General features: G+C 35.6%; 1 protein-coding gene across 6 annotated transcripts in view; it reads right to left on the reverse strand.

The window, feature by feature from the left end:
- Nucleotides 1-25,702, reverse strand: part of KIF6 (kinesin family member 6) — a 495,811-nt gene that overhangs the window by 460,962 nt on the left and 9,147 nt on the right. For 5 of the 6 annotated variants that reach the window (XM_056818172.1, XM_056818176.1, XM_056818171.1 and 2 more), the window contains 2 exons: nt 21,274-21,383; nt 17,735-17,809 (listed from right to left, as the gene is read on the reverse strand). In XM_056818172.1, coding sequence (XP_056674150.1) covers nt 17,735-17,809; nt 21,274-21,383 — 185 coding nt within the window. Of the gene's footprint in view, nt 1-17,734; nt 17,810-21,273; nt 21,384-25,702 lie in introns of those variants that run through there. The other variant, XM_056818174.1, reaches the window with a different exon arrangement.

Below are 25,702 nucleotides of genomic sequence, written 5' to 3' on the forward strand. Positions count from 1 at the left end.
ATGTGTTTGTAAAGGATGAAGTTTCACCACTTTCTAACTGCATAAAACCAAATCTATAAAAAGCTATTCACTCAAGTGTTCCATTTATAAAAACAACCAAGTACACCTGGGATCTGAAATTATGTCTTCCTTTTTGGAACTCCTGGAAAAACAATTGTATTATATAAACATTGATTGTGAATTCCTAAATTCAGCACATTTTCACATTCTGTAGCTATGGGAAGTTCTAATGATAAATAGCACCAAAGATAAAGGTGACAGTGTAGAGCAATATCCTAGGCAGGTAGGAGAATTAGTGGAGAGAGTGTTAGACCTGGAGTTAGAAAGCCCTGACTTCAAATTCAATAATCCTTGCCTCTACAACCCACTAGCTGTGTAACCCTGGGCAAGTCATATAACCTCTGTCTTCCTCAGATTCCTCATCTGGAAAGTGAGGACAAAAACAGCACCTACCTCTCAGGGTTGTAGAGAGTATCAAAAGAGATTATACATATAAAGCATTTTGTAAACTGTAAAGTATTATATAAATGTTAGTTTTTATCAACATTCTAACATGAAGGTAGAATTTTCCTAGTTATTTAGATACTTACTCTTGGTCGTGGCTGTGTTAGAATTTTAACTAACAAGTAAATCACCCATCAGCACATTTTATTAATAAGTTGTATCAACATGGTGCAGCTGCTCTCAATGGTAGCACCATAGAATATGCCTGAAAAGCTGGAAAAATGTGACCAAGAGCCTCACAGCTGAGTGCTAAGGACAATGAACAAAGAATAATGAATGTTGCACAAGGGAGGGGTGGGAAGAAGACACATCCCACCCACCCCCAACTCCAACAAAAACAAAAACAAAACAAAAAAAAACTTACAACAAAAGGATTACATCAGAACTAGAAATGTGGTCAGGACCAAAAATTTGTGAAAACTAGGTCACTGCTGTAAAAAAAAAATACTCATTCTGAAATGCCAATCAGATTTTTTTAAAAATTTAAAAAGGCTAAATTTGGGAAACATGTGGTATGAAAGAAAAAAGCACCAGACAGAGTCTTTTGACTTGAATCCATAATCTCATTTACTTTTAGTTACATGGTTGTGGGCAAGTAGCCTAACCCCTCTGATTGTCATCTTCTTCATCTGTAAAATGCAGACAATAACTCTTATAATATCTATACAGTGGACATGAAAATTGAATGAAATGATATGCGTTCTGTAACTTTGAGGAACTATGTAAATGTGAACTATCTTTTAAAAAATTCAGTTAACACTTATGAAGTGCCTACTGTGTATAAATTACTGTGGCAGATACCCTAGGCATTATAAAAGAGATTTTTTTAATAGCTTCAAGAAGCTTAAAATAAAGAAAGTTTCATGTAAACAACAATCATAAATTCAAATTTAAGTAAGTACAAATTGAGGCATCCAAACAAAATATTTTATGAAATTCAAGGAAAGAGGTATCATTTCTAAGTGAGAGAATCAGCTCTTCATAATCACTGTTGGATCCACCATTGAGAACAGAGATTATTCTTTCTCCAACTAACCCCCCCCCCAAAAAAAGCTACTCTATTCATGTCACTGATGGTGGCCTGCATGTTTAGCCAGGGTATTCCCCTTCATTTCTGAGCTCACTAAAATGAGATTAATGGAACACCACAATTGTGGATATAGCTGAGAGGCAAAGCAGAGCTCAATACTTTTCTTTTGGTGATTTTATTTGGCATAAACAGACCTTCAGAACTCTAAAAGCTACTCTCTTACCATTCTTGAGATTACTTATAGCTCTAAAAACTCATGAGCTGCAATGAAATGTGCCTCTTTGAGTCTCACTAGCCATTGACTATTTTTTCATAAGCTGCTGTTTTATTACAGCTTATAACTTATTGACCACATATATCCTCCACAGTAATTTACATACAGTAGGCATTTCAAAAATGTTTTGTTGAATTTATTGAATATTAGTTCACATTATTCAGTTCCTTAAAGTTACGAAATATTTTTATCCATTGTCTCATTCAATCTTCTACATACATCTATTCTAAATATGTGAAATAGTAAAGATAGCTTTATTTGTTAAGTAGACAGTAGTGCACAGATCAGAAAAGTAATTTAAAAGAACACAGTCAGAGATATTATTTGTTTCCTTGGATTATTCATGCCTCTACAGCTCTGAGGAGGAGATATAGCCGATGATGAAATAGTGAAACCAGAGTATAGTCATTACATTTGTGAAACATTTGACAAAACTGTTCATACTATTCTTTGAAAAAGATGAAGAAATATAAACTATTAGATATCAATATAGTTGGGTGAATTTAGAATTAGTTGAATAGACAAAATTAAAGTATAATTGATTTGGGGCTCAATATCAGAAGAGTGCCTTAACAGTTTCTATTCTTGGCCTTTGGGCTATCCAACACTTTTAGCAATGACTTATTTGTAGGCTTTGTCAAATTGGCAATTGGCAATTGCCAAGGCCTTATATGATAGTTGTAGGAAGAAAAGTCAGGAATGCTTGAATCAATCTGGTAAGATGGCATTAATAAGACATAATTAGAAAAACAGAAGTCTTTACAAAATAAGTTGTACAAATGCAAGATTGAGAAGTTGTTGCTTTTCTTCTACTCCCTGGCAGTTTTTCTGAAAAAAAGTTGGAGGTGGGGGCATTGTTTAATATGAATTAACATGAATTGTTATGAATTATTAAATTATGAATTATGAATTAATATGAGAACAAAACAAGTTGCTCATTTTTTTATTGTATTCAGTAGACATATAAGTCTAGGATAGTTTTCTAAACTCTTTGATAGTCAGGGGACAACTAGGTGGTGTAGCAGATAGGTCACTGGGCTTAGAATCAGGAAAACTCATCTTCCTGGGTTCAAATCTGAACTTAGACACTAGCTATGTGACTCTGGTGAGTTACTTAACCCTGTTGGTCTCAGTTACTACCTCATTTGTAATATCATCTGGAAAAGGAAATGGAAAGCCATTCCATTATACTTCCCAAGAAAATTCCAAATGAAGTCACATAGAATGGGGTCACAAAGGTATATGACTGAAAAAAAAAAACTGAACCACCACAGCATGACACTCATACTACATCTGGAATATTGTACTGAATTATGGACATGGCAATTTAAGCCTTGATCACCTGGAAAGCACCCTGAAGAAGGCTAACAAGATGGTAAAGTGCCTGAGGTTCATGTTGTATAGATTGTGACAATTGAAGGAACTGGGTATATTTAGACTTGTGTGGGTACCTCTTCAAATTAATTTCTGTTCCAGGTCCCTGTGATTCTAACATTTCTGTCTATAATTTTCTCAGTAAATACTTTAGGTTTCATTACCTTGTATATTTCTAGCATTTCTGTATCTGATAATGTAATTATGTTGTTTAATAAAGCTGTGTAACAGATAAACTTCTAAGGAATGTGTGGTTCTGTTCATGAAAAAGAACATGATTGCTTTGGTTCTTATAGGAAAAACATGTTTTCATGAGCAAAATGCATCATTAAAAGGCTGTCATTTGTAGGAAAGACTGCCATCAAATGGAAATATTCAAAATGTGATACATTTTATTGTACATTTCTGGAAGGAAATAAGGATACTATTCAATGCAAATTAGCTTCTTGTCTTTAAGTAAGAGGGAACTTTGTGTTTCCAAGGAGAATCCCTATGTGGTTATGATGAAAATGAGAAATGATTCCTTACTTCTTCTTGTTATCTTTTTTTTTTTTAAAGACTGCTGATTTAGCAGAATCGAGATTGAACCTCCATAGCCAAAGAAAACAAAATTCCTACAGAGGATCTGGACTAATTAGCAATACATGATGATGTCTATTTAAAAAAATGGGGATAAATTAATCATTTGGAAGATGTTTCTCCCACACAGAAGCAGTGATTCCTAAAGATCTGAAGGTTAAAACATTTTGGTTTGTGGTAAGGGTCATAATTTCCTGCCTACAGAATACTTTAACATGTTCTCAAAAAAAAATTTAAGGAATAGATCTGCTTGTCCTTACAATAATATTCTTATCCCCTTCTCCCAATATTTCATTACAATCTATAAAAAGTTAACTATTAAAGTGAATAAAAGAAACTACTAAAATTAAAAGTAAAAATAAATTCATCCTATATATTGTAATAGCATTCTCTCAAAATGTACACCAAATATTGTTTTCTTGCTTTTCATATTCAAAAGGTCATAAGACAGGTTTTGTTCCATTAAATATAGTATTTATTAAGTAGTTATTACGTACAATGTACAGTATTTCAAGTGCTAGGGAGAAGGAAGAAAGATAAATAAGATGTGGTCCTTATCTAGAAGGAACTTTTGATCATTTAGTTTTGCTTAAGTTTTATTACTTTAGGTCATAACCTAATGTAATTTTGTTACTGTTCATAATAACTCATATTCATATAGGACCATAGATTTAGAACTGGAAGAAATTTTAGAAGTCATCAAGTCTAATTTCTTCATGTTAAAGATTAGGAAAGTGAGACTCAGAGAGGCTAAGAGACTTGTACAAAAGACACAAGTGATAAACAAGGGAGATGAGATTAGAACCCAGATGTTCCTGTGTTCAAGTCTAGAATTCTTATCTCTTTCATTGTAAGTATTCCCTCTCATAAATAAAACAATTATATATGTATAACATAAAAACAGATTTTTAGAACTAATATCTCCTTAAGTTTAACTTCAATATAAATTTGCACGGAATGTAGCACAAGCATATAATAAATTTTATTCTTACACTATGAATTCCATAAGGGAAGGAATTGCTTCATTTTTAATATTTGAATCCCTAGAGTCAAGCACAGTGACTAAGAAGACAGTAGATGCTTAATAAATGTTTGGTGCTTGATCTTTTTTTTAACACAAGATGTTTCATTAATGCTTTTTTTTCCCTTCATGATGATCATTTCAACCCCTTCAAAAAACTTAATCTTTCTTTTGTGTCAAAAACAAACAAAAGCATCTGTTGGTGACCACATTTGATGATATATACAATAATAATCCCCATATCTCTGTGAAAAGGAAAAAGATTTCATTCTTCATCTTCTAGGACCTTGACTGGTTTTTCACAATCAGAAGTTTGATTTCATTTTTACTGATCTTTTTGTTTATACTGATGTAGAGATTATAATATTATCATGACTCTGCTTAATTTTCTCTACATTTATACATATTTTGTCATAGTTCTCTGAAACCTTCATAACCATCATTTCTTACTTTACATTATATTACTATACCATAGTTTATTTTCATTTTTTATTTTTCAGTCATTCCTTAAACAATCAGTGCCCACTTGATTTCTTCCTTGTTGTAACAAAGAATGTTGCTAGGGGTATTGTATGTACTGGACCTTTGTTTCTGACTTTGATTTTCTCAGCACATAAACCAACTCATCTAATGAGCAAAGGATATTAAAAGTTTAGTTACTTTTCCTGCAGACTTCAAAATAAAATAGTTGGACTATTCCACAATTTCACTGATGTGCCTGCCCTTCCATTTTCTCCAACACTGACCTCATATTGTTTGAGATTATGGGCAATTTTCATGATGTGAAATGAAATCTCTAGAATTTCTTTAATAATGGTAGATTAAATTGTTAATTAATATAAGAATTATGACTATTTTCATTTATTTATCCAACCTCAACTTGGTGGGGAAGATTCCTCCATATTTTCAGTTTTCCCCAAATTTCTATAAAAATCAATGCAGAGTTGTTTTTGTAAAGATATATTTTGTGTTTTGATAAGTTAATATCAAAATATTGAATACATTTTGTTGTTATCATAAACTATATTTCTCTTTCACCTCAAGATATTTTGTGATGCATATAGGAATGCATATATTATATTTGTGGGTTTGACTCTACTAAAAATTATTTATTACCTCCATTCATGGGAGGGGTTCAAATTCCATGGGTTTTCTAGATAAACAATTATATATTCTAAAAATAGAACTTGTTTAATGTGTTCATTATCAATAAACTTTAAGCATATTATTTTCATATCTTAATACTATTGCTAAAACTATGTTAATTAAGAAAGGCGAGCAGGGACATTACTATTTACTGTTTTTAACGAGAATATTTCTTGTATTTCTCTATTTAAGATCATTATTGCAAAGATAAACTTTTTATTATATTATAGAAAAGTCCTTCTAATCATCATTATCTGTTGTTTTAAACACATATAAGTCTTTTCTTTTCTCTAGAAGTTTACTCTGCACCTGCAGTCTGCTCTGTCTGGAAGTTCACTCCATCCTTGGCCTTTTCACACAGGAAGTATAAACCACTCTCTGGTTAGTGGATTCCTCTCAGGACCTCCATATAAAACAAAGAGCCCCAGTCAGTCATATCTTCATTCCTCTTCAGGTTCTACTGCTGATTTGTGATTTCCTCTGTTCTACTGAAGTAGTCCCAATAAGGGAAGATAATAAAATTGAAGAAGATAAAACAGATCAATCCCTTCTTGAATTTTTAGGGAACAGACCCTGCTCCCAGGAGGTCACTAGACTCTAATTTGCTTAAGGATGAGAATTAGGAAGGTCAGGAAACAAAGGAACATCAGGAATATCAAAAAAGTCAGGATGGAATGCAAGGTAACTTATAGCTAACTAAGGATAAGTGATTAAGTACATGTGAAAGTAAACAACCCCTGAATAACCTGAGGATTGTACACTCATCACTGACCACACATACCTGTGTTTTTGTTAAGGTTTGTTTGTCAAATAATAACCTGTATGTGAAAGGAAATAACTTTGTATCTTGTAACCTATATAAGCTATCCTGTAATGTATATCTGATGTAGCTTCCACTAGGGAAATCTGTCCCAGCTGGTAGATTCTTTATTAATCAATAAATAATGGTTCCAATAATTGAATTTTTGGGTGTCTGGACTTGCTTTACAAAGTGCATCACTTCACTGTCACTTCATGGCATTAACTTCTTACCATCACTTTTCTTTTATGTTATGTCCTCTCTACTAGACTGTAATGAGGCAGGAACTCTGGAGGACAGGAACTGTCTTTTTTTCTCCTTATAACTGTATTCCCACACGGAGTGGGCAAAATGAACAACAACGGCCTACTGCTACTCAGCAAATGCTCAGAGTTCGAACTCACCATCATGAACACTGTGTTCAGAATGGCGAACAAATATAAAACAACATGGATGCACCCACGATCAAAACAGTGGCATCTCATTGACTACATCACTGTACTCCAGCAAGACATCCAGAATGTAAAGATCACCAGAGGCATGAGAGGAGCTGAATGCTGGACAGACCACTGATTGGTTAGAGCAATTCTTCAAATGCGCATTGCGCCTCACCATCCAAAACACCCCCAGACAGTTCTTGAATTTTACAATGTGAGTCCTCTTAGAGATCCATCCTATTTGCAAACATTCCAGTCCTGCCTGGACGAAGCTCAACCAAGAAATGGAACCAGTTAAGAGACTCAGTGAAGGAAACATTAAAGGCAGTCCTGGCCCCAAACAACGCAACCACCAGGACTGGTTCGACGAGAACAACACTGCTATTGAAGACCTATTGAGCAAAAAGAACAAAGCCTTTATGGAGTGGCAAAATAACCCAAACTCTGCTCCTAAAAAGAACAGATTCAAGTCTCTCCAAGCCACAGCGCAGCATGAGATCAGGAAGATGCAAGACCGATGGTGGGAAAAAAAGGCAGAAGAAATCCAGCGTTTTGCTGATAACGAAAAACTACAATTTTTCAGTGCCCTCAACACTGTCTATGGGCCATTAAAACCCACCACCACTCCCTTGCTATCCTCTGATGGTGATACTCTCATAAAAGATAAAAAAGGCATCAGCAACAGGTGGAAAGAACACTTCAGTCAGCTTCTCAACCGACCCTCTTCAGTCAACCAAAACGCCCTTGACCAGATCCCCCCAAACCGCACCATTGAACAACTTGACATCCCTCCTTCAATAGAGGAAGTCCAAAAAGCCATTAAACAAATGAATGCAGGCATGGCACCTGGTAAAGATGGGATCCCAACCGAGGTCTACAAGGTCTTAAATGGAAAGGCACTCCAGGCATTCCACATAGTGCTGACTAGCATATGGGAAGAGGAAGACATGCCCTCAGAACTCAGAGATGCCTCCATCGTAGCCCTATACAAGAACAAAGGCTCACGAGCAGCCTGTGACAACTACAGAGGCATCTCACTACTCTCCACTGCTGGAAAGATCCTTGCCCGTGTTATACTCAACAGACTCCTGTCATCTATTTCAGAGCAGAACCTGCCTGAATCAATGTGGCTTCTGACCAGATTGCAGCACCATCGACATGGTCTTCATGGTGAGGCAAATGCAGGAAAAATGCCTTGAGCAGAACCTAAGGCTCTACATTGTCTTCATAGACCTGACAAAGGTGTTCGACACCATGAACAGGGACGCATTGTGGGTGATCCTCAGCAAGCTCGGTTGCTCAGCAAATCAGACTGACCCAGGTCTTCCATGTTGACATGACAGGGGAAGTCCTATCTGGTGGCGAGACTTCCGATCGCTTCAACATCTCCAATGGCATGAAACAAGGCTGTGTCCTCGCTCCGGTACTATTCAACCTATCCTTCACCCAAGTATTATGACATGTTGTGATGGATCTAGACCTGGGCGTCTACATCAAATACCGGCTGGATGGCTCACTATTCGACCTTCGCCGCCTGACTGCAAAAACAAAGACAACAGAGAGACTCATCCTGGAAGCTCTCTTTGCAGATGACTGTGCTCTCATGGCCCACCAAGAAAATCATCTTCAAACCATTGTGGACAGGTTCTCTACCGCAACAAAACTGTTTGGCCTGACTACCAGCCTCAGCAAAACAGAGGTGTTGTTCCAACCTGTACCAGGGAGGCCAATTAACCAGCCGTGCATTACTATCGACGGCATGCAGCTTTCTAACATCAACACTTTCAAGTACCTGGGCAGCACCATCGCCAATGATGGGTCCCTAGACCATGAGATCAATGCCAGGATCCAAAAGGCCAGCCAGGCACTTGGGCAGCTGCGCTGCAAAGTCCTTCAACACAGTGGTGTAAGCACTGTGAGGAAGCTCAAAGTGTATAACGCAGGGGTCCTCAGCTCACTCCTGTACGGTTGTGAGACATGGACACTATATCGGAAGCACATGAAGCAGTTGGAGCAATTCCACCAACTCTCCCTCCGGTCAATCATGAGGATCCGAGGGCAGGACCAAATCACCAATCAGGAAGTCCTTGACAGAGCCAACTCCACCAGCATCGAAGTCATGGTCCTCAAAACCCAGCTACGATGGTCTGGACACGTCATCCGCATGGACCCACAGCGAATACCAAGACAGGTATTCTATAGTGAACTGTCAGCTGGACTCAGGAAACAAGGCCGACCAAAGAAAAGATACAAGGATCAGCTAAAGTCAAACTTGAAGTGGGCTGGCATTACACCAAAGCAACTAGAACTCGCTGGCTCTGTCTGAAGCAGCTGGCAAACCCACATTAACCATGCCGGCGCCACCTTTGAAGATGAACAACGTCGACGTCTTGCTGCTGCGCTTGAACGCCAACACCAGGCCACAACCGCACCTCCCGTAACAACTGGCGTCCCATGCCCCATGTGCCACAAACTTTGCGCCTCAGTCTTTGGACTTCAAAGCCACATGAGGGTACATCAATAGATGATAATGCACAAAGACAATAGTCATTCTCGGTCACTGAGAGACTATCACTACTACTAATTGTATTCCCAGTGCTTAGCACAGTTTCAGATAATATTGAAAGTTAGATTGACTTAGTGACCTGCTGTTTCCAGCCCTACCAGTCATTCAATTTGCAATGTCATATTCCCTAAGATTTGTTGTTAATCAAGTCACAGACCTCCACCTGCAAATTATCACTCATGGCCCATTTGAACCAACCTCTTTTACTATTCAAATTGTCTTATAAAAAAAGGTGAAAATTTTCTGATCCCCAGTGAGCAACCCAAGTGTTGCTATCTTGATCTATTTTTTTTCTTTTTTTAATTTTTATTTGGTCATTTCCAAACATTATTCATTGGAAATAAAGATCATTTTCTTTTCTTCCCTCTCCCCCTCCCACCACCTCTCCCACCTTGATCTATTTTTTGTCTTCAGTTTTGCCTCATTCATTAGGAATTTTCCTTTCAATAATATACAAAAGCCAGGTATAAAAATAATTGGTGTTACTACTATTAACAAAAGCAATAGTAAACACAAATAACATCTAGATCTCTTCTGTAAGACCAAAAAAAGTGTCTTTTTCTGATTTGAACAAGGTAACAGTTTGAGATGGATTAAACCATAGCCAACTAGGGCAAGAATATAACCAAAGAAAAGTAAGAAATAGAACTACTCAATTTTATTTTGTTTGATTTTATTTCCCAGGATGAATGATCTTCAGAATAAGAATAACTTAATTAAAAAACTGCAGACATAGGTAAATAATTCATAGACCAGATGCACTGGCAATTCCTGGCCAGGGGAGCATTACTGTTGGCCCTGTTCACGGGGAAAAGAGACAGACCAGTGCTTCCTTGGCCATTGTGCATTAGCACAAGCTTTTTTCTTTTGGCTGCAAATCCAAGGAGAGAAAAATGTCCCAATTTTCCAAAAAAAAAGGAAGAGGATGGGTTCTCTAAATTGTACTAGACAGCTTGACTTCAATTCCCTACAAAGTTTTGTAACATCATTATCATAGAAATAACACAGAATAGTATACATGTCAGATCTTTGAGAAAGGAAAGATTTTAAAACCAAGCAAGAGTTAGAAAAAAATCACAAAATGTAAAATAAGTAATTTTGATTATATCAAATTAAAAAGATTTTATACAAACAAAACCAATGCAACCAAAATTAGAAGGGAAGTAACAAATTGGGAGACAGTCTTCATAACAAAAACCTCTGACAAAGGTCTAATTACTCAAATTTATAAAGAGCTAAATCAATTGTACAAAAAAATCAAGCCATTCTCCAATTGATAAATGGGCAAGGGACATAAATAGGCAATTTTCAGTTAAAGAAATCAAAACTATTAATAAGCACATGAAAAAGTGTTCTAAATCTCTTATAATCAGAGAGATGCAAATTAAAACAACTCTGAGGTACCACCTAGCAGATTGGCCCACATGACAACAAAGGAAAGTAATGAATGCTGGAGGGCATGTGGTAAAGTTGGGACATTAATTCATTGCTGGTGGACTTGTGAATTGATCCAACCATTCTGGAGGGCAGTTTGGAACTATGCCTAAAGGACAATAAAAGACCTCCTGCCCTTTGATCCAGCCATAGCACTGCTGGGTTTGTACCCCAAAGAGACAGTAAGTAAAAAGACTTGTACAAGAATATTCATAGCTGCGCTCTTTGTGGTGGCAAAAAATTGGAAAATGAGGGGATGCCCTTTGATTGGGGAATGGCTGAACAAATTGTGGTATCTGTTGGTGATGGAATACTATTGTGTTCAAAGGAATAATAAAGTGGAGGAATTCCATGGAGACTGAAATGACCTCCAGGAAGTGATGCAGAGTGAGAGGAGCAGAACCAAGAAAACATTATACACAGAGACTGATACACTGTGGTACAATCAAATGTAATGGACTCCTCCATTAGTCTCATTGCAATGTCCCTGAACAATCTACAGGGACCAAGGAGAAAAAAAAAACACTACCCACAAGCAGAGGACAAACGGTGGGAGTAAAAACAGGGAGGAAGGACAACAGCTTGACTACAGAGGTGGAGGGGATATGATTGGGGATGTAGGCTCTAAATGAACATCCCAGTGCAAACACCAACAACATGGAAATTAGTTCTGATCAAGGACACATGTAATACACAGTGGAATTGTGTGTGGGCTATGGGAAGGGTGGGAGTAGGGGAGGAAGGGATGGAATATGATTCTTGTAACCAAGGAATAATTTTCTAAATTGACTAAATAAAGTTTAATTTAAAAAAAGAAATAACTTGTAAATGTTTAGAAAAGTGGCAATCACTAAGTGCCAGGACTGTTTCATTCAAGAGTGGGACATTCCAGACTAATCAAGTTTACTTCATTCACAAGGTAGTTAGTAGATAGAGAATACCCAGAGTATACCTAGATTTCCCAGAAATAATTACAAATTTGTTCAGAATGCCCTTCAAAACAAGATAGAGAGATCTCAGCTAGCCAATAGTTCAATGACATGGATTCAGAAATGACCATATGGAAGAGAAATGATGAAAACATTCATTTCAAATTAGGTAGAATACTCTAGTGGATGGCACTAGACGTCTGATCCTGGCCTTGCATTGTTCAATATTTTTTATTACTGGCTCTGATGGAGACATAGATAACATGTTTGCAAAATCTTTGGATAGCATCATGCTGTCTGCATCTGCTACAAATTTAAGTTATAAAATTTCAACCAGGTCCTCACCACAACAAGGCAATCCTTTCATATCTTCCTAATCCACTTACCATCCCACTCTTTACAATGGCTCTTCCAAACATTTTCAACCCTCCTCAAACTTTCTATAGCTCCCCCTTTCCATCTTGTCAGTTGGTCTCATGTTTTACTGGGGAAAAAAGGAGGTCATTTGCTGAGAGCTTCTTCTCCCTTCTTCCTGTACTTACATCTCCCAGATGCTCTTTGCCACCATCTTTTCCAAAACCAAATATAAAATTATCTGTTACTAGTTCAAAACCCTTCATATAACTTGACTGCCCCTTTTGTTTTTCCAGAATTTTTACATTTTATTCAATGCCACATACTCCTTAATCCTGTGACAATAGTCTTGTTACTCTTGACAAAAGACATTTATCTCCTGATTTGGCATTTTCACTTCCCATCCATCATATATGAAATTCAGTCCCTCTCCATCTCTGTCTCCTGGTTTCCTTGACTTCCTTTAATCATACCTCTAATATACAATCTATTGCTAAGGTCTGTCAAATTACCTTTGTAATTTATCTCAGATATGCCCCATTCACTTCTCTGACACTGGTCAAGTACAGGTCATCATCACCTGACACCTTACAATAGCCTTTTGGTTGGTCTCTCTATTATCATACATAGTAAGTCTTGTCTTACTCCTGTCTATTCCATTCAGCTATTAAAGTGATCTTACATGTACAGATATCTTAAACTCAACATGTCTACAATTAAATTCATTATCTTTCTCTCTATACCCTCCCCTCTTCCAACTCTTTCTGTTTCTTTTGAAGGTACCACCATTCTTCCAACAAAACAGTTTCATAATTTTAGCATCACTATCCTGGACTCCTTATTCTTCCTTGCCCTACATATCTGATTTGTTTAAAAATATTGTGCTTTTTTTTTACCTTCTCTTTTCCTTACACATCTTTTGTATCCAACTCCTTCTTTCCACTCACATATCTACCACCTTAGTTCAGAACCTCATTATCTCTTCCCCCAATATTGAAATAGCCTCCTATTTAGTCTTACTGACTCAAGACTTTTACCACTTCAGTCTATCCTATCCACTGCTTCCCAAATAATTTTTTTCAATGTAGGTGTGATTGAATGATTCTCCTACCCAATCAATTCAAGTGGTCTTATATTGTCTCTAGGATAAAATGAAACTTTACTCTTTTGCTTTCAAAGATATTCACAACCTAGCCCAAATCTATTTCTCCAACATGATTAGATAATACTTTCCCTTCTACACTCTTTAATCCATCCAGAATGGGCTTCTCTCTGTTCCTCATTCATGACACTCCAGTTCTGATATGATGTGATGTATTAGCCTTGGCAGCTAGTCAGCTATTTGGTACAGTGGACAGAACTTTGAACCTGCAGTCAGGAAGATAAGTCCAAATCTTATTTCTGGTATTTTCTAGCTAAATGACTCTAAGCAAGTCACTTAACTTCTACCTCAGTTACCTCACATTTAAAATGAAGATAATAAAAGAACTCAGATTTGGAGCAAGGATAAAATGAGATAATGCATGTAAAGAAACTTAAAACACAATATGTTCAGCATTACTATTATTATTGTTGCTGTTATTCTATCATCTCCCATGCTTAGGATGCCCTCTCTCATTACTTATGCCTCATGGATTCTCTCTCTTCCAATAAGATGTAATTGAGGCTCCATTCCTCAGTGAAATCTCTCCTGATCCCAATTGTTGGTTTCCTCTCTTCCAATATACCTTATATTTAACTACTCTATAACAACTAACTTTATAGTAAGGTATACATTTTATATGTACTTGCTTCTCCATTAAGTTCCTTTTGAGTAAAGGCTGGTTCATTCTTTGTACTTTTTACCAGAGTGCTTAATATCCTCCTTGGCATGTTGGTGGCACTTAATACTTTTTGATGAAATCATTGATTGCTCAATATAGATTGGTACTTCTCTGTGACTTATTATCTTAAAGAGTTATTCAGAGTACTGAGAAATTGTGACATCTCGAGTGAGGGGCAAGACATGGGTCTTGTGACAGCATATATAGGAAACTGAGAAAATCTGGATGATTAAAAGTCTTTCTACAACTGACAAGTGATCAAACACTTTGGACAGATTACAAAAGAAGCAGAAATGATAAATAACTGTGCCTAAAAGTGCTCAAAATCAAGAATAAGGGGGAAAATGCTAATTAAAACAAAAATTATCTCATATCCATCAAATTGGCACAGATGGTAAAGGATGAAAAAAATTGTGGTGGAGCTAAGAATTGATTTAAGGGAAGAGGAAGGACAGGTAGAGAAAAGAAACAAAACATTGAGAATGTATTGTCCCTGAAGTCAAAGGATTTCAACCAATCCTTACACACATGTTTGACTAGTATATTCAAGCTTAAGGTATTCAATTCAATTGAACAAGTGTGTATTAAACATCTACTTTGTGCTAGATAGTAAAGATAAAAAAAAAGCAAAGCAATCTTTTTCCAATATTCACTTACATTCTACTGGGGGATATGCTATGTAGACAGAAAAGGCAATTTGAAATACCTACAAAGTAAAGGTATTTCTTTAAAAAAAAAAAAGCAACCTTACCTACTGCCATGGAATCAATACTATATGTTGATTATAAAGCAGAAGAGTGGTAAGGGCTAGACAATGGGGCTTAAGTGACTTGCCCAGGATCACACAACTAGGAAGTATCTGAAGGCAGATTTAAATGGAGAACTTGGCTCGGCTCTATATCCACTGAATCACCTAACTGCCCCAATACAAAGATAGTTTAAAAGAGACCGAAAGAAAGGAGAAAGAGAAAGAGAACAGAAAGAAGATAGAGAAAGAGAAAGGGAGGGAGAAGTAAGATGAGAGAAGAGGGGAGAGAAATAGACAGATGAAGCATTTGATGAATAAGGAACAGATGCAAGAGAATTTGAAGAGGTAGAATAAATAAAATTTAGCAACTACTTGAATATTGAGACTGGGGGAAAGGGAAGAGTAAAGAATATGTGCTTGCTTGAGATCATGCAAAGTTTGTAGGAAATGTTTTTTTTTTAAGAAAATACAATGAATTGTAGTTTGTACATGTTGAATTTGATATTTCTATAGAATATCTAGGTGATGCTCAGCAGGCATCTGGTCCTAAAGTTCAAAAGAGAAAATAGGACATAAGGTTCCACTTACCTTAGATAGGTGCATTTGAAAATGACTCTCACTCCCTTTGTCCTCTTGAGAATAAAACAATGCTGCTACTTTCCAAACTTAATGCCACCCAAACCTAGCCTATAAAGTTCTAGGCCAGGGCTATTTTTCCTGGAATTGTCTTTGCCTCAGAAACCAGGATTGTTGATAAATTGGTGCTCATTGAAACTCATCAGCATGTACATCCTTGCTTTCCTTTTAGACATATGTACCAACAATGGTCTATACTGTATCAATAAACCATTAACTCATATCAAACTAGAATCAATAGGACTTCATAACAGATGAGATGGGGAGAGGGTTGTAGTCAGAGAATGAGAAGCTGAGAATGACACTGAGATTATAAGTCTAGGAGCCTGGGAGGTGATAGTTCCCTTTGATAGTAAAAATAGTTAAATCTATGAAGTATGAGAATATTTTTATTCCTCTAGCCCTAGAATTAGACTAAATATAAACATATAGGACAGGTACGAGAAAATTTTATGAGAGACAGGGGGAAGAGAAGATTACTTTTAGTTAGGAAAGGCAATATTCCATCATAAATAACCATAATGAGAGTTTTCCTTGACCTGAAAAGATGCTTGAAGCATCACAGCTGAAAACCATTAAAGGGCTGTCATGTGAATTTTGCTTCAAGTAATGGAACTTTTAAATGAAGCAGAAAGTTAGATCCGTTAGTGATAATTTACTTGTTCATTAAACAAAACGTTCTGTTGTATTTACCTAAACATTTTAAACCCATTTTAAGAACGGTGACTTTTGCCACAGTCAACTACAAATTGAAACAATTCCATTTATGACCATTATCTGGCAATGCATTTATAGGTATAGTAATTTGCTACCCCAAATCCCCAGGAAATGTTGTACCCTGTTTTACACTTCAATCTTCTGACAATATGGATGTCATAGTTCAACTTCAGTGATGTATCTAGCTCATATTTTACTGTCTAGTAACATCATGAAATAAAGATCTATTATAAACTTTCATGAATGTATGCCACTAGGCATGCAAATCTGAAAAGACTCTGGGGAAAATATGCAAGGAAGAAAGATGCTTCAGTCAAATCTGGAATAGGGGAAGTTCTCAATCTGGGAAAGTGGAGGCAAACTAAATGTTCAATAATAGGGGAATGGTTAAAGACATTGTGGTACACTGATGTAATGGAATTCTATAATACAATTATGATGGACAAGTATGAGGCACATAAAGAAATCTGGAATCAACTTTATAAAATAATGCAAAGCAAAAGGAACAGAACTAGAACAGTGTACAGACTAGAGCTGAGGCCACATAAAAGGAAAAATAGCTGGGAATAAACAAAGAAAACCAATGGAGAAAGAATGAGGAACAGAGACAGTATGGCATTTAGTGCACTTAAATTAATTTAATTGTAAATGGTTGCTGACCAAGTTTGGTTAATTATAGTGATGTTTAATATTACTTATATTTTTTAAATTGAAAAATTTTAACATGGGATTAGAGAGTCAGAGGAAACAAAGGCAATGAGGGGGCTAAGTACAACCTGGTGAAGGGCTGTGAAGATGGCAAGAGTCCTGGGTCTCATTCAGGATTTATACTGGATGTTTTAACATATAATAAAAGTGTTGATCAAAACTGGATATGTTTTGACCACCTCAGAGGAAGATTATAGAAAAATGTGATTTTTTTCTCAAGTTGGGACATGTTGGTCATCATACTTTAGTGTAGCAATTCTCTAAGTGTGGAATGGGGACCCTTGGGAGGCCCCGAGATCTCTTCTAGGTGTCTATGAAATCAAAATTCTTTTCAAAATACTAAGGCATTTAAATTTGTAATTTATTATTATTATTATTGTAATTATAACAATACATTTTTATTATTTTAATTAATGGGGTCCTTGATAATTTTCAAGATTATAAAGTGATCCTGAGACTAAAAAATCTGATATTTATTGTTCTATATAATAAAACCATGTATTTGAAGGCCATTATTTGGTCACCTCATATTTATTTTGTCATTTCCTTTCTTTACACAATTGAGGTATCTCAATACATTTCTACAATAATATGAGTATTGATGAAAAAAGATGAAATAAAAATATCCCACTGGCTCAATTATTGGGAATCCTACCTTTCAGCAACAGGTTTGGCGATTATGTCAAAAATGGAATCTTGTTTTGATTCTTGATCAAAAATCTTCTGAAATCTGTAAATTACAAAGTAATAATGATGAAATAGGACTTTAGAACAGTGTTTAATTGATGCCTTGTTTTTCTTTTTTTGCAATTACTCCACATTTACATCACCAAGCTTCTAAGCTTACCTAACAGAATACAATGTTGGCCCTGTAGTCATAACCACACTGTTCTGTTGTCTACAAATAGCTGGTAAACAGTATTGCTTTGACATGATTTGCACAATAAATCCCTCTGAACAAATGTAGTAGCTTTGGAGAAAAAAGAACCCCAACTCTGTGTGTGTATGTGTGTCTGTTCTCAAGAGAACCAGTGTCTGCTGTTGGCATCAAATTCAAATTTAGATAAATACATGGAAAAAAAACTTTAAAAACAAGATATGCATAGAGCAGTGCCAGATTTTTGACCTGTAAAAAGAAAAGGCAATTTTAACACTTATGATTATTAAATGTAGGTTCAAAAAGATAATTGTAATTCATTTTCAATAATTAGTTATCAGTTCTAACACCAGCCAATTTTTCAGCAATGTTTTTTTTTTTTAAATCAATAGCTAGTCCTTTGAAGATGGCAATCTTGACTCTTGAACCATAAATTAAGAGCAGGCTAATGTCTAGAAAAGAAATCTGTAGAAAGTTTTTATCAGGGAAAAGAGGTACAGAAAAATTGTTCACTGGACAATTCCATTATGCTAGTGTTTTGCAAAGAAACATAATCAGTCTCATGGTCTTTGGTGGGAACATGAAGAAGATTTATGTATCCAGATTTTTATATTCTAAAAGCTTCTATCACCAGGAACCTACCAGAATATAATAGTTTCTCATGAAGCTTTAAGGATTGCTTAAGAACCTAGGCTCTACATGGCTTTGTGGTGCTAACTAGCAGCAAGTTTGAACTGGGCACAATCACCCTTAGAGAATCTAGGAGAAATGGGGAAGGCAGTCTTCTCCTCAAGGAAGTTCTAGAGATCTGCTAAGGAATAAAAAAGGAACATAAAAGGATACTTTAAACATCTAAAGCTGATGTATGGAGATCAGCAAAGATTTCAAGAAGGGGCCAGTAATCAATAAAAGATAACTTTGGTAAAGACAATTAAATAGGTCCATCTCCGCAAAAGGAATGGGTCATTGTATCTCAGCTCCTTCCAAGGTAGAAGGTATATGACAATTTCCAGATACAAATAAGTAGAACTTAGTACAAAAGGAATAGTAGATAATGCAAAGCTGCAGCCCAGGTGATGCCTCCCCAAACACCAATTGACAAGCAGGTCTAAGAACATTGCTTGCATTTCTGTTGCAGAAATATCAATGCAAAAACATCTGAAATTTTCCTCTCTGAACATGATGCAAAAGGATATTTTTCAAGTTCTTCTTTGTTTAAAAGGTAAACATATTTTATGATTTAAAGAACTAAAAACAAGTAACTATAACGTTTCCATAAGTAAATATATTGGTTTAAAAAAAAAACCTACATAATGCTTTGTCAAGTAATACAAACATGGTTACGCACATGGATTGAAGTTTATTAACAGTTAAAAAATCAAACTGATAAGAGAATTCATCCAGGCATCTGTTTGATGCAGGTGCATCATACAGAAATACAGTGAGATGTGATGATGCATAAAAACTAAGACAAGATGCTATGAGTTACAGAATGTGCTTCTGCCATGGCAAAGCATTTCTCCTTTACTAAATAGTGAATGGGGATATATGAAGTTAATCATAAGCTGGAAATATTAAGGTGTGGAGAGGGTATGTAGTCAGGCAAGGAAAGCAGGAAGGGCAAAAATTAATTACATTAAATGTAAATGTCGAATTCTCAATAATCAAAAAATAAACATTTACTAAATGCCTACTATTGCCATGCACTGTGCTAAATGTTAAGGATAAAAAAAAAACAACAAAAAGATAAGACAATCCCTGACATGACAGAGTTTACAATCTAATAAGGGAGACAATATATAAACAAATATAAACAAAGAAAACTATATACAGGATAAATAGGAAATAATTAACAGAAGAGAGGCACTAAAATTAAGAGGAGTTGAGAAAGGCTTACTTAAAAGGATAAGATTTTGGTGGGAATTTAAAGGAAACCTGGGACATTAGAGATTGTTATAAAAGTCACTTGCTGTCATAAAAGTCTACTTTTCTAAAACCTGTATTTTCTTGTTATATGGCTTTGACTCACAAAACTTCATGATTTTGGAATATTTAAAACAATGAAAAGATAAATGGTAGAAGCAGCTCATTATGAGCAATGATTTGATTTGAGAAGATGGTAAAGGTTTATCCTGGAAGGAACTTAAGAGATTATTTAGTCCAATTATCTCATTTTATAGATGAGGAAACTGAGGCCCAAAGAGGGTCAGTTAACTAAGCCAAAGACATAAGAATAATAAGCATCAGAGACATGATATGAGCCCACATCCTCTGTCTGCAGAATCAGTGTTCCTTCTACCATACTACTCTAGCTATATCATTATTAAGAATACATACAAAGGGCAACTAGGTGGCCTGTTGGGATAGAGAGTGAGGCCTGGAGATAGGACGTCCTGGGTTGAAATTTGCCTGTAGAGATTTCCTAGCTGTGTGATCCTGGGCAAGTCACTAAACCCCAATTGTCTAGCCCTTATTGTTCAACTGTTTTGAAATCAATATTTAGTATTGATTCCATGGCAGAAAGTAAGGTTTAAAAGAAAAAAAAAGAGTACATATAATCATTGAAAAGACAGATGAATCACAAAGTGACTGATAACAGACAAATAGCCCCAGGCCTCAACCGGTATACAAAAAATATTAAAAGAACCAAAAGAAAGCCTCTATAACATATTAGATAGACTACTATGAAAGATTTATGGAAAGCTATAGGTAAGAATTCAAAGGATGAGAAAATTATAGCTGAGTTATAATATACAGTGAAGAGAGATCCAAAGTCCATTGAAACTATGAAGGTTTTCATTACAGGATAATGGGAATGATAGCGGTTGCCTTTGACATTCAAATGTGCATTATGAATCTCCATAATCTCCACAGATCATGGATTTAACATGGTCTATAATGAATGCCCTATAGAAGACTGACAACAATCCAGATGAAATTTTAGTTCTTTAAATCTGAACTTTAATTAGTACATAAATGAGTTGTTACTTTTAATAAAACCTGAAATTTCGCCTCATTGTTTAGTGGTGTGCCAAACTGCCTGTGTCCTAAATAATAGTAGAGATGGAAGTAAGATTACTTCTAGAGAAATACAAAATGTGGGAAAAAGTTATAATACGTGATCTCTGATGTAGAAATACTTCCTCTTTTTAAATATTTTTTGGTGGCAACTCTGAAGAAACTAATATTTCAATAAATGAGATGAAAATCTTGCCAGTTCTTCAATAATGAAAGACACTTTAATTTTATATCTGATATTAATCCAATATTCAAATGGGTTCAATTTAAAAGTATAAGAAGGTAAAAAGTGAACGTACTTAAATTTGTAGCTTTCTCGCTTATTATTCACAAATCCATCTGCTAAGTCACGTGGTAAGATTATTTCCAATGCGGATATTGCTTTTTCATCTTCATCTATGGAGTAAATCTACAAACATGAACATAATTTTAAGAAAACATAACAAATTATACAATGGCAGCTTATAGCACCTAGTCACAGCATTAACACATGTATTTTTAATAGGATAATTTTTTTTCAAAGATCAGAACCAAAAAAGTCTAATTGGTGTAATTCTCCTTCCCATGACAAGTAAAATAACTCTAATAAGTGTTCTGTAATCTCTAACAAGTAATATTGATGATAATGATAACAGTATTTATATAATACCTTAAGATTTATAAAATGCTAACAATGATGTCTTAATATCCATAATAATGCAACAAAATGGGACTATTATTATTCTCATTTTACAAATGAGGAAACAGAGGTTGACTGTGGTTAAACAACTTGCCAATGGCATAAACAAGTAGGATTTGAAACAAGGCAGGATTTGAACTCAGGTTTTCTTGACTGCAAATCCAGCACTCTATCCCTTATACCTCAACTCTGTAAGTGACTAATATGAACATACCTAGTCCTGGAGGCATAATTCTTGGGCAAGGTAGGAGGACAAGCTAACTTTAGTAGATAGAGATGAGGTTTGAAATGGAATATAAATGAGAAATAAAGAGTAAATAGGTGACAAATTTGGAAATAAATATAATTGAACTCTACGTCTCAAGCTACCAGTATTGACACGTGAAATGTTCAGTTCTTTTCCCATTGTGTCTGACTCTTCATGACCCCATTTGGGGTTTTCCTGGCAAATACAAGAAGTGGTTTGCCATTTCCTTTTCCAGCTCATTTTATAGATGAGGAAACTGAAGCAGAAAGTTAAGTGCAGCATCATAGAGCTAGTATCTGAGGCCAGATTTCAAGTCAGGTCTTCCTGACTCCAGGTTCAACACTTTATCCACTGTGCCAGTGAGCTGCCTCTTTTTAAATGCATCAATATAATTTAATTTCACTCAGTATTAAAAGCTTTTTTTCCCTTTTTTTATCATCCCTAATCAAAATTCAGTTGACCCAGGAAGGATCATATCTTAAGTCAAAGCAAAGTCCCTTAAATCAGTCAATCAATAAATATTCATAAAATGCTTACTATATATATATATATATGTATATATATATATATATATATATGCAAGGTATTGGTGATAGAAGTAAATCAAAAACAATTCTCATGGAGTTCACATTCTAATGAGGGAGAGAATATACAAACTATGTACATGCAATATAAATGAAGCAGGTGGAAGATAATGAACTTAACATCAAAGGGAAAGCCCTAGCATGAGAGGGTGGAGAGAGGATCAGAAAAGACCTCCTACAGCTGAGCTAAGTCTTGAAGGGAAGGTGGGAGAGTAGTTCAGGAATGGGGGACAACCAGTAAAAAAGGTATGGGATCAGGAGATTGAATGCCATATTGAGGAACAGAAAAAAGAACAGTGTCACTGGATGCTAGAGTGGGTAGAGAGGAGTCAAGGGTAAGAAACACTGGAAGGATAGGAAGGGACCAGGTTGTGTATGTTTATGAATGCCAGAGGATTTTTTAAATGGATTCCAGAAGAAAAATGAAGTTTAAAGAGTTTATTAACTGGAGAAGAAGAGGGGATATAGATCTTCTCTTTAAGAAAATCACTTTGGCAGCAAAATGGAGAAAAGACTGACAAGGCGAGACATGTAAGGGAAAGGGGTCATTCTGAAGGCTACTTTTTTATGATTTAAGCTTGAGGTGATATGAGCTTGCCCCAGGGTGGTGGCTGTAGGACCATAGGGAGGTCATATATGAGAAATGATGCAATGATAAAAAGCAATAAGACTTGGCAAAAAATGAGATATGTGCAATGGAAGTGATGAGTCAAATATGATGCCAAGGCTGTGAGGCCAGGAATTTGGGAGAATGGTGGCATCCTCAAGAGTAATTGGGAAATTTGGAAAAGGAGGGGGAGTTTAGAGAAAAAAAAATAGAGGTTCTGTTTCAGACATATCTGGCTCAGGAGAGAGGTTAGACTGAATAAATAGATCTAGTAAATCATGTCCACAGAAATGATAATGAAGTCCATGGGAGTTAAGATTCTCAAAGGAGAGTAAGAGGGGGGAAGAAAAAAGGGCCCAAAGCAAACCCTTGGAAGACACCTTTAGTCAGTGGGCATAACTGAGATGAAGACTTAGTTAAAGAAGACATCAAAAAGGGGGGAGGAAAACAAAGAGAGAGCAGTTTGGTGCAAATCTAAAGAAGAGAAAGCGCATATAGAAGAAGAGAGTGATCAACGGTATCCTTGTTATAACCCTATCTCTTCTGATAAAGAATAATCAATTTCACCCTGTCTTCCTCTGGAACTCATTTTCTTAGGGTTAAGTGGAAGGAAAAAAAAAACATCAACAATTCAAACACACCAGAGGACATGGTTAAGTCTCTTGGTATCTGCTATGTGTGATTTTTAAGCAAGTCACTTAACTTCCTATCAGTAAAATTAGAGAGTTGGACCAGCTGCCTTTTGAGATCTTTTCATGAACTTCTGTGGCCTTGGGCAAGTTATCCTCTTAAAGCTTGTTTCCTCATTTGTCAAAAAAAAAAATGAACAGCATTATTTCTAAGGTCTTTCCTAAATTTGAATGATTTATATTGTCAGCACTGTCCTCTATCAATGAAAACACAGATACACACACATAAATACAAACGCACACATGCATAAACACACACACACACACACAGGTCATCTGAAAACAAATTTTAAAAAATTAAAACTACATTTCCCCCAAGAATAGACAGGGGAAGGATGTCATGGACTTTCATCAGGTCATATTCTACTCATCTATTTTAGTGTTTAAACAAGGATCGGCAGGGACATATAGAGAAAAACCTTAAAGAATGAATGAGTTAACACTGCTTCTATTTCACTAAATGGAAATGCCAGTTAAAATCCTTCCTAACTCACATTTTTATCTGGGAGCCATCTTTACAAACAAGATGAGTTACTGTTTTCAACTAAATCTGAGTAGAGTAGAGCTACAAATACTTTGTCCACTTTGAACAGGTTTTGAGCATTTGTAGGTAGCTAAGTCCTTCTCTTGGCTGCAACCCAAACAAGCATTTCTGAAACATTCTGTTATCAAGTTAAAAGAAATGCTGACTTGTCAAAAATAATATAAAGGAGATGATCGCAAGTTCTTTCCTTCTTTGAACCTAGTGGTTTCTAGTGGAGAAAAATAATATTTAAGCATATTCTCAGGAAGTCAAAAAGAATTTACTGACAATAACTCATTAAACTTCATAATGCTTCCTTTAGAAGATAACATTTTTTCACATTTTAGAGGTAAACTGAAACAAATCAACAAAATTAATTGCCCAAATACTCACTCTCTAATCAGAGAATTAGAATTAGTGACCTTTTCAGGACAATCCAAAGTGTAAAACCAAATGTCTTTTTTGGAAATATTCATGTCACCCTGTACCTAAAATGTCACTTAGTAATACTGTCAGTAATTCAAAGCATACTTGGTTTTAATAAAATGATTTCTGTTATATGTCAGAGAATATAAGGCTTTTGATATAAATCCATATGTATTCCTAAAGAAAAATAATGGTCATACAAATTGGGTTGAATCTGTGTCTCTAAAATCATCTTTAGGGTCATGGTTTCCATTCTACCACAAACTAATAATATGACATTGATCAAATCACTTCTCTACTATGAGTTTGTTTCTTTTTCTTAAAAATGAAGGGGGTAGACAAGATAATCTTTAAGGATTCTTCCAAGTCTTGACATTCTATGTTGAGCTATTAGGTCAGCATTTTAAATTATTTACCCTGATGTTCCTTTCAATTGGCCAAGAAAATCAAGAATAGAAGTTACCTAGCAAAACAACAGTTTCCCTTCTTCCAACCAGAAGTAACACTTCCCTAGAGCAATAACTTAAATTTCCTTTGGTAACTTAAATTTTTAAATTCCATATGAAGGGCAAAGAAGTATCTAGAATAAGCATAAGTAAAGCCTAGCTAAATCCTCAGGTAACCCAGCTGATTTTTTAAAGCAGATTTTTATTGGAACTTCTCATTAAAAGTGTTTAAACTTTCATGGAGAAAAACCATTGTAAGATAAAAATTCTTTGCAGAAAGAACTGGCATCAGGTTCAAAGCTGTCTGGCTATGTTTTCTCAGGAGACATTTTTAAAAAATTAATAGCGTACCCCCCCCTCCCATGTAAAATGTACAGTGGCTGAGGCAGGTGAATAAAAGAATAAGAAATTCATGAGACATGAAACACACAGGACTGAGAATTGGTGCCTAATTTTGAAAGTATTTTGGATAGTGTAAAGGCATTAAGGGCTTTAAGTAGCCATATACATCAATGATTGAAAGACAT

The sequence above is a fragment of the Monodelphis domestica genome, chromosome 2, assembly GCF_027887165.1.
Source record: "Monodelphis domestica isolate mMonDom1 chromosome 2, mMonDom1.pri, whole genome shotgun sequence".
In the NCBI taxonomy this organism is placed as follows: domain Eukaryota; kingdom Metazoa; phylum Chordata; class Mammalia; order Didelphimorphia; family Didelphidae; genus Monodelphis; species Monodelphis domestica.